At 45.8% G+C, this 10,249-nt stretch overlaps 1 protein-coding gene across 1 annotated transcript in view; it reads left to right on the top strand.

Moving 5' to 3' along the window:
• The window catches only part of LOC122542711 (spectrin beta chain, non-erythrocytic 4-like), a 216,701-nt gene that overhangs the window by 86,507 nt on the left and 119,945 nt on the right, over positions 1 to 10,249 (top strand). Inside the window, exon 16 of the mRNA XM_043680691.1 lies at positions 9,688 to 9,834. Coding sequence (XP_043536626.1) covers positions 9,688 to 9,834 — 147 coding nt within the window. The remainder of the gene's footprint in view (positions 1 to 9,687; positions 9,835 to 10,249) is intronic.

Raw genomic sequence — 10,249 nt, 5'->3', positions numbered from 1 at the left:
ATTGGGTTGGGATATCTGGTCGGCATGGACGGGTTGGACCGAAGGGTCTGTTTCCATGCTGTACATCTCTACAACTCTATGACTCTCTCTCTCTCTCTCTCTCTATATATATATATATATATATATATATATAAACTAACGACAGAAGTTCCAGCACTGATCCTTGCAGAACACCTTTGGTCATAGACCTCTAGTCAGAAAAAACACCCCTCCATAATTACTCTCCGTCTCCTATGACTAAGCCAACTTTGTATTCAACTTACCTACTCACTGTGCATCCCATGTGAATTAATCTTCGGAACCAACTTCCCATGAGGAACATTGTCAAATGCTTTAGTAAAGTCCATGTAGATAGAATTCTCCGCCCTACACTATCCTTATCGATCATCTTCATCACTTACTCTTCCTCAAAGTTCAACCAAATTTGAGAGATAGGACATCCCCCACAGAAAGCCACGCTGACTATCCCTAATAAATCGTGCTTTATCCAAGCGAGTAAACCCTGTCCCTAAGAATGTTATAAAATAATTTCCCTGCCACTGATGTATGGCTCATCAGACAGTAATATCTTGGATTATCTATCTGTGTGGGTTTTCTCTGGGTGCTCCAGTTTCCTCCCGCAGTCCCGAGATGCGCAGATTAGGCGGATTGGCTATGGGAAATTATCCATAGTATCCAGCGATGTGCAGACTAGGTGGACTGGCCATGGGAAATGTTGGGTTACAGGGATAGGGAAGGGGGTAGGATGCTCTGCAGAGGGTCAGTGTGGACTCGATGGGCTGAATGGCCTGCTTCCACACTGCAGGGATTCTATGATTCTAACACGAAGGAAGGTATTGTCAACGTGAAGGCAGGAGTTCTATTCCACAAGGACTGCGTGGGTCACTCTTACTGATATAGAGCAGGTACATCTGCTGTCAGCAGATTGGTAAGGATGAGGTCAAGTATGTTTTTCCCTCCTGTTGACTCCTTGCCGCGGACCCAATCCAGCAGCTATGTCCTTTAGGACCAACCAGCTTGATCAGTGGTGCTGCTGCTGAGCTTGTCTTTGGTGATGGAGATTGGAGTCCCTCAGACAGAGTACATGCTGTGCCTTTGTCACCCTCACAACGTTACCCAAATTTTATTCAACATGGAGCAGCACTGATTTGTCAGCTGAGGTAACTGGCAATCAGCCAGAGGTTTCCTTGCCCATGTTTGACTGAATGACATGAGACTTCATGGGGTCTGGAGTCAATGTTGAGGACTCCGAATGCAGACTGTATACCACTGTGCCGCCACCTCTGCTGGGTCTATCCTGCCCGTGGGACAGGACATAATCTAGGGACAGTGATGGTGGTGTCCATAATGTATGATATCGTGAGTAAGACTGTGTCAGGCTGTTACTTGATTAGTCTGCAGGACAGCTCTCCCAGTTTGGCATAGGTCCCCAGAAGTTGGTCTGAGAACTTTGCAGGGTTGGATGAGCTGTATTTACTGTTGTCATTCCTGATATCTAGGTTGGTGCAGGTATTTAATCTCATTCCTTGTAGCAGTTACATATAACCAGACCGTTCCAGAAGGCAGTTAAGAGTCAGTCACCTAGCAGTGGGTGTGGAGTCACATAGGGTCCACACTAGGTAAGAATGGCAGATCTCCTTTCCTGACGGACTTCAGTGACCCAGACGGTATTTTACAACAATGATAACATGGTCACCACTGGATTAGCTTGTAATTCTATATTTTATTGAATTCCTTCTGCAAAATCTGCCAGGACATTAGCCTGGGGCTCTGGAGTCCTAGTCTAGTAATAGTACCACTTGGCTACAATGGAGGAAGAGGATAGCATACCAGAGATCCAGCATGAAGGCATCGCAGTCATCAAGGGAGAGACTCCCTAGCAAAGATTTTTCTCTTGCGACATCAGGACAAATGCAAGAATGCCAAATTTCAAATGGTCACAACAGTTTATACACCGAGAGAAAGGGCTATGGGGATTGGTTTGCACGTCCATTCTGATTAGCCAGGTAGAAAGCAGGATTCTAGGTAGTTCAGAAAAGGCGTGAGATTTGAATGTAATCATAGAACATTACAGCGCAGTACAGGCCCTTCGGCCCTCGATGTTGTGCCGACCTGTCATACCAATCTGAAGCCCATCTAACCTACACTATTCCACGTACGTCCATATGCTTGTCCAATGACGACTTGAATGCACTTAAAGTTGGCGAATCCATTACCGTTGCAGGCAAAGCATTCCATACCCTTAATACTCTCTGCGTAAAGAAACTACCTCTGACATCTGTCCTTTTTCTATCACCCCTCAGTTTAAAGTTATGTCCCCTCGTGCTCGCCGTCACCATACTTGGAAAAAGGCTCTCCCTGTCCACCCTATCTAACGCTCTGATTATCTTATATGTCTCTATTAAGTCACCTCTCAACCTTCTTCTCTCTAACGATCCTTTTGTTTGTGGAGAATGGACCTGTGTGTCGAAATGTCACTTCCTAGTAACCAATCGGCATCCTTTTACTCCTGTGGCTCCATTATTGGGATCAACTTGTTTATTTAATTCACTCATGGGATGAGGGCATCGCTGGCTGGGCCAGCATTTATTGCCCATCCCTAATTGCCTACAGGGCAATTAAGAGTCACATGTAAGTCAGACCAGGTAAGCATGGTAGTTTCCCTAAAGGACATTAGTGAACCAGAGGGGATTTTCCTCACAGTTGATTCATCGTTATCATTAAACTTGTTAATTCCATTTTTAAAAAATGAATTCAAATTCCACCATCTGCCATGGCGGGATTCAAACCCAGATGCCTAGAATGTTGCCTGAGTCTTTGGATTAACAGTCCAGTGATAATGCCGCTAAGCCATCACCTCCCCCAGGTCCTGGGTGAGTGCAAGATGGAGCACTTCAGCAACAAATCTCTCTTTTGTCACACTGATGGAAGTAAAGACTTTCAGATCCCCAGGCCTGAATGGTTTTTATCCCATGGCGTTAAAGAAACTAGGTGAGATTGTTTCAAATGCCCTGACTGGGAACTTATGACATTTTCTTAGATTATGGAGACATTTGGACAATTGTGCATATTACATTGCAATTCAAGAAAAGGCTGGTGAGAACCCAGGGAATTATAGACCATTCAGCCTGATGCCTGCAGCTGGGAAATGACTAGAGTCTACAGTTAAGTTCAGGATGACTGAAGTTTTTCAGCTGGTCAGAGAGAGTCAACATGGATTTGGAACATGCCTGATGAATTTGATCTTTCTCTGTAGAAATGACTGTACTGGTGAACAAGGGGATAACCATAGGCATTATTTTTATGGACTTCCAGTGAGCTCTTGGTAAAGACCCTTGTAAGTGACTGCTTTCTAAAGCAGAAGCTCATGGAGGAGAGGGTCTTATTGACCTGCTTAGGACATTAACTGTGTCAGGAGATACAGGAGAGTGGAGAATAATGGGCAGGTTAATTGACAGGATATGATGGGTGGGATCTCATAAGGCGCAGAGGTCCCACCCATCGACGGGTGCCACCAATTAGAGGCTGCCAGCTCACTTGACCATCACCGTCATCGGCGGGGGGAGGAGGCCATGGACGCTGTCAGGGTAACATCCACCTGCCCCGGACCCCAGGCTAGATGTGAGTGATAACAAGAAGGTGAGGGGGGAGGGTGGGTTGTGGCAACAACGGTAAGACGGTGTGACTTTCAATGGGCTCCCTTTTTCAATGTCAACCCTCCATCGGCCGCTGAGTGTTTTCAAGCTAGGAACAGTCAGTGGACCCTACACTCAGCCTCCCCCTCACCAGGTTCTGTTGTCCATGTCCCCCCCCCCCATTCCCAGCACTGTTGAGACAAGACTCTGGATGATCAGTCATTGACCTGTCGGTTGACAGGGAAGGCTGTCCATGCGGAGGTTAAAGGTGACAAGGTCAGCACGTGTTGGCGAAACCCTCCCCAACCCTTATGGGGAAAGGCCACCAGTCTCTGCTTACAGACAAGTGTCACAGCTCAACTTCTCCAGAGTGAATTTCAGAAACTCGTCTACACGCGCAGGATCATTTGGGGCGGGCAATGCTGCTGGGACAGTTTCTAATTTTGAATCTGTGATGGGTTAGATCTCCAAAAGCCAAGGAATGAGAGGCGAGAGTGAGGTTATTGAGGGATGAAGGGCTTTTGCCTGAAAACTCGCTTTTCATGCTCCTCAGATGCTGCCTGACCTGCTGTGCTTTTCCAACACCACTCTAATCTAACTCTGATCTCCAGCATCTGCAGTACACACTTTCGCCACATAGATAAGCCATGTGCTTGGTGAATGGTGGGACAGGCTCAAAGGATTAAAGCAACTATTTCTACATTTGTGTTCTTATGTTATTCCAACTTCACTACCCCCTCGATTAGATTAGATTCCCTACTGTGTGGAAACAGGCCCTTTGGCCCAACAAGTCCACACCAACCCTCTGAAGAGTAACCCACCCAGACCCATTTCCCTCTGACTAATGCACCTAACACTACGGGCAATTTCCCATGGCCAGTTCACCTAACCTGCTCATCTTTGGATTGTGGGAGGAAACCCACACAGACACAGGGAGAGCGTGCAAACTCCACACAGAGGCTGGATTTGAACCCGGGTCCTTGGCGCTGTGAGGCTGCAGTGCTAACCACTGAGCCACTGTGCCACCCCAATTCCAGCCTATAATGCATTCTCCAGCTCCTGATATCTCTAGAGCTAAATCTCGAGTACGGCTGACAAACGAAAGACATTGTTGGAGCATTCTTTAATCTTGCACTCACCTGGATGATTCCCAAGAATACCCAACATACTGAGGAGACAACATCGATACAGTAAGAGAGAAGAGTGCTGATTTGTCGGCATTTAGACTCTGGCTAGGCATTGTCCTGGAGAATGCACCGGTTAGATGATGACTGACAGTTAACCGAGCTTTGTTTAAATTTTAAACCAGGCATCTTCCGCTGATTGGTCAAGGCGTTGCTATGAGAAATTAATTGGAGATTGGCTGTCATTTAGTTGTTGAGTTGAAACAAGTACAGTGTGTGGACATGGTCCTTCTGTCTGCACAGACCAGGTCCCAGCATGTTAATACACGAAGTTTCCAGTACATACATGAGCACCACACTGCGATTCTGAATGACAATCCCGGATTGGTTATCAGAGTAATTCTTTGCATGTTAACAAGTTCTGTGCTACCAAATGGCATCTATATAGATCCCCTGAAACCCTCAATTAAATTGTAACTCATTATTCGCTGTCTGTTACTAAGTGGAAACCCCCCACCGAAATCATCAATTAGATTCTAGCCTGTAGTTAATCCCAGGTATCTTTTGTTCTGTATATAAATTTTATGAACCGTGATTAGATTCCAACCTGTAACCTATTTTTGGCTATTCACTAATTTGTATATAAACCAGCTAAATCCCTTGACTAGATTCCCATCTGAATCCCTCTGTTGTTTTATATATCAACAATTCATGCTGCTCAATTAGATGTCAGTCTGTAACTCTTTCTTGGGGATTTGTCTTTCTATCTATAACCTTTGATTAGACTTTAGTCTGAACTCATTCTCAGATCTCCCATTATCCTGTATAAATCAGGATGAAATTCCAAAATCAAATTACTTGTTTATTTCCCACTGAATGAAGCGTCAGAGAGAGATGGGAATCTGTTCCATTTATGATCCTCACTAACTGTCCGACTAGAGTTCCTTCAGTAACTCATTCACAAGTAAATCCCCAAACTATTCATTGCAGTCTGTAATTCATCCGTGTTAGTTTTGTTGTTAGAATCATAGAATCCATCCAGTTCAGAAACCTGCCATTCAGCCCACTGAGTCCACACTGGCCCTCCCAAAGCTAACCCACCTAGTCTGCACATCCCTGGGCACTATGGGTATTTTCCCATGGCCAATCCACCCTCACCTGCACATCTTTGGATTGTGGGAGGAAACCAGAGCACCCGGAGGAAACCTACACAGACACAGAGAGAACGTGTAAACTCCACACAAACAGTCACCCAACAGTGGAATCGAACCTGGGTTCTTGGTGCTATGAGGCAGCAATGCTAACCACTGAGATCTGTGCTAGCCATGTTCTATATATAAATTCTTGAACCCCTTGCTTTGATTATACTTTGTATCTCGCTCCCTCGGTGTCTATCCATCTATATAGAAGCCTTTTGAAGTCCTTGATTAGATTCCAGCCTCTCTTTTTTCCATGTTTTTGTGCTTCTCCCTTAAATTCCCTGGGTTAGGTCCCGGCCTGTATCTCAACCTCAGTTGCCTGTTGGTTAGTGAATAACTGTCTGTGTGCTTTCCCTTTTGTATGCTGCCTGTTGTGTTCTGCTTCCAATATCCAGCAGGAGAAACTGGGCTTGTTTTACCGCTCTCTGTCAGTCAGAACAATAAGCTTACCAAAATGGTTTGCCAGGATAGTTGCTGGGAAGTGTTGTGTGGTAGCCAGACTATGATTAATGGTGACTGGCAGCGTTTCGAAGATGTGTTCAGTTGCTGCGAACAAGGCTTGCTCAGTGATTGCCGGGGACATGTACAGCCATTGTTGGGATGTCGTTAGCAGATGCTGGGATGGGAATTTAGTTAAATAGAAATATGGAAGAAGCCATTTAGCCCCTCAATCATGTTCCGCCATTTAATGAGTCTGTAGCCAATCTCTGAACTAACTCCACTTTACTGTAGAGGTACCGGTGTTGGACTGGGATGGACAAAGTTAAAAATCACACAACACCAGGTTATAATCCAACAGGTTTATATGGAAGTACTAGCTTTTGGAGCACTGCTCCTTCATAAGGTAGCTAGTGGAGCAGGATCATCAGACACAGAATCTATAGGAAAATATCATAGTTTTATACAACTGATGCGATATATTGAACAAACCTAGCTTGCTGTTAAGTCTTTCATCTTTTAGAATGGATTGCAGGTTTCGATTCATTAATATGTAAATCCTAGAACTTCTTTCAAGTCACATTCCTGAGATAATTTAATTTAAGGTTTTATATTTTTAAAAAGTGACATCTCAGCTCAGACAATGCAGACTCTAACCTCACACCTTTAATACATTGTTTGAGCTGAGATGTCACCTTTTTTTGGTAAAACCTTAAATTATCTTGAGATTGTGACTTGAAAGAAATTCTGGGATTTACATATTAATGAATCGAAACCTGCAACCCATTCTAAAAGATCAAAGACTTAACAGCAATCTAGGTTTGTTCAATATATTGTATCAGTTGTATGACACTATGATCTTTTGCAATAAATTCAGTGTCCTATGATCCTACTTCACCAGATATCTGGCAAAGCAGTGGTGCTCTGAAAGCTTGTATTTCCAAATAAACTTGTTGGACTATAACCTTGTGTCGTGTGATTTTTAACTTCATTTTAACCACTGTTACTTCATTTCCCTTAATCCTTTGTTTGATAGAAATATGAATGCCAGAGTTAATATTTACAATTGATCTCACCTTGACTGCTATTTGAGAGCGTTCCAAATTTCCGACACCCTCTGTATGTTTTGAAGTGTTCCCTAGTTCCACTCCTGAAAGGTCTGACTGTGGTTTTTACTGTTTGTTCCATTGTCCTATACTCCCCGATCAGCAACAATAGATTCACTCGATCTGCCTCTGTTGTCTTCCTTCATATTTTCAAAATATCAATTAACTCATCCCTTACCTTGCTAAACTCCAGGCTGTACCACCAGAGTATTTTAACCCTCAGAGTGCAGGCATAGTTCTGGTAAATCTGCCCTGCACTCTCTGCAAGGCCAGTGGTTGATGCAGTGTTCTGAAGTACTCACAGTATTTCAGGGGTGGTCTAACTGTGCAGCTTTTTTCAGATTCCAACTCCTGTGTATTCCAATCCTGTATCTAGAAAGGCCCATATTCCGTTCATCCTTTTTTTTGACTCTTCATGTACCTGCCTTATGACCTCTCTTAGTGATTCACAAATCTGCATCAGGGATGTTTATGGGAATGAGCTCAGTGCTTGCAGGGATGTGTTAATTGGTTGCTGAGCTTATTCCTGGAAGGTGAGCGGTGGTTGCAGGGATACGTTCAGAGGTTACCATGATAGGTTTGGTGGTTGCCAGGTTAGTTTCTGGGATGTGTTCATCGGTTGCCATGATGGATTTGGTGGTTGCTGGGCTGTTTGCTAGGATGCGTTCAGGGTTGCTAGGATGTGTTCATTGGTTACCAGAATGGGTTTGGTGGTTGCCGGGATGGTGTCCGGGATGTGTTCAGTAATTGGTTATTGGGAGACTGGTTGCTGAGATGATTCAGTGGTTGCCAGGGCACGTTCATTGGTTGCCAGGATGTATTCATTGGCTGCTGGGCTGGTTGCCAGGTTGAGTGCAGTGTTTGCCAGTTTATTGCTGGAATATGTTCAGAGGTTACCAGGATGAGTTCAGAGGTTGCCAGGTGGTTACCAGGGTGAGCTAATGATTGTTAGGATGAGTTAGTGGTTGCTGAGCTGGTTTGATGGTTGTTGAGTTGGTTTAGTGGTTTCCAGGCTGAATACTAGGATGAGTTCAGAGGTTAGGCAAAAGTGAGGACTGCAGATGCTGGAGATCAGAGTCTAGATTAGAGTGGTGCTGGAAAAGCACAGCAGGTCAGGCAGCATCCGAGGAGCAGGAAAATTGATGTTTTGGGCATAGGCCATTCCTGATGAAGGGCTTTTGCCTGAAACGTCGAGTTTCTTGCTCCTCGGATGCTGCCTGACCTGCTGTGCTTTTCCAGCACCACTCTAATCTAGACTGAGTTCAGAGGTCGCAGAGATGAGTTCAGAGGTCACTGGAATGAGTTCATAGGTCGCCAGGATGAGTTCAGAGGTTGTCAGGTGGTTGCCAGGATGTGTTCAGAGGTCGCTGGAGTGAGTTCAGAGGTTACCAGGATGAATTCAGAGATTGCCGAGATGAGTTCAGAGGTCGCCGGGATGTGTTCAGCGGTCGCTGGAATGATCCCAGAGGTCACTGGGATGAGTTCAGGGGTTGCCAGGTGGTTGCCGGGATAAGTTCAGAGGTTGCCAGGTGATTGCAAGGATGAATTCAGAGGTTGCCGGGTTGGTAGCCGGTAGCCGATACACTTTCCGACGTTGCCAGGAGGTGTTGGGTGCTGAGCCGGCTTGTCTCGGTGCTGTGATTGACCTGCTGTGTGAAGTGTGTCAGTGCCTCTTGTATAATGTTGCTTCTGAAAGCTGGTGCTCCCTTCCCAGTTTCCCCCCCCCTCCCCCCACCTCGCTCAGGCTGTTGCTGCTGCTTCATGCTGCTGTGACAAATCCTGCCTGACTCTCCCTCACAGTGAGGCATTCTCCGATTAAAACCCCTTGCTTCTAACTGCCTGGGTTTGAAAAGATGCCATTCTCTGTGTAACCTGGGGCCTGAGCTAGTGCCTGTTCAGTTCTTGGATCCAGCTGGTGCTGTTCAAGCTGGTTGCAGTGCAGTGCCTCGTGACGTGTGTGTGTGAGTGTGTGTATGTGTTTGTGTGTGTGTGAGAGAGAGAGAGAGAGAGAGAGAGAGAGAGAGAGAGTAGGATGTAGGTACACTGCAGTATTCCACATTCACTGAATGTGCTGAGGTCAGACAAGGAGATGGGAGAGTGGGACTGCAGCACTCTCAATCCAGGATGTGTTGGAGGAGGAGCAGGGAGAGCTGAATGATCTCAGAGTCTCCTCTCTTACTTGCAGTTGGGCGACTGGATTAATGAGAAGATGCTGACAGTCCGGACCACGTCACACGACGATGTTCAGAAGCTGCACAAAAAATGGCTGAAGCACCAGGCGTTTATGGCAGAACTGGCGTTGAACCGGGAATGGCTGGCTAAGATTGAGAAGGTAAGGGAGTGTGGGGGTGACGGTGGGGGAACGGGGAGAATGTGTGACCGAGACTGAGAGGTTGTCTCCCGCGGGAAGCCCAACTCGATTATCCCTGCTTTATATTTATAATATGTTCTGCTCGAATTTTCTGTAACGATTTCATCCCATTCTAGGTGACTCTAAACATCAACATAAATTCAGGGGGGCTGAGATATCAGGCAGTCTGGGTTATCGGGAAAGCATCTTAAGTTATTTGGGTCAATGGGTTATCTGGGGGTCCTGGGTTACCTGGAGGGTCACAGGTTACCCGGAGGTGCACGTTATTTAGGGGCCTTTGATTATTTGGGGGTGGAGGCTGGGTATTTGGGGAGTGGAGGCTGGGTATTTGGGGAGTGGAGGCTGGGTATTTGGGGGTGGAGGGTGGGGTATTTGG

Source organism: Chiloscyllium plagiosum, chromosome 41, assembly GCF_004010195.1.
Source record: "Chiloscyllium plagiosum isolate BGI_BamShark_2017 chromosome 41, ASM401019v2, whole genome shotgun sequence".
NCBI classification, from domain to species: Eukaryota; Metazoa; Chordata; class Chondrichthyes; order Orectolobiformes; family Hemiscylliidae; genus Chiloscyllium; species Chiloscyllium plagiosum.
Note: the sequence above shows the minus strand (reverse complement) of the source record. Positions and strands in the feature narration are given on the sequence as shown.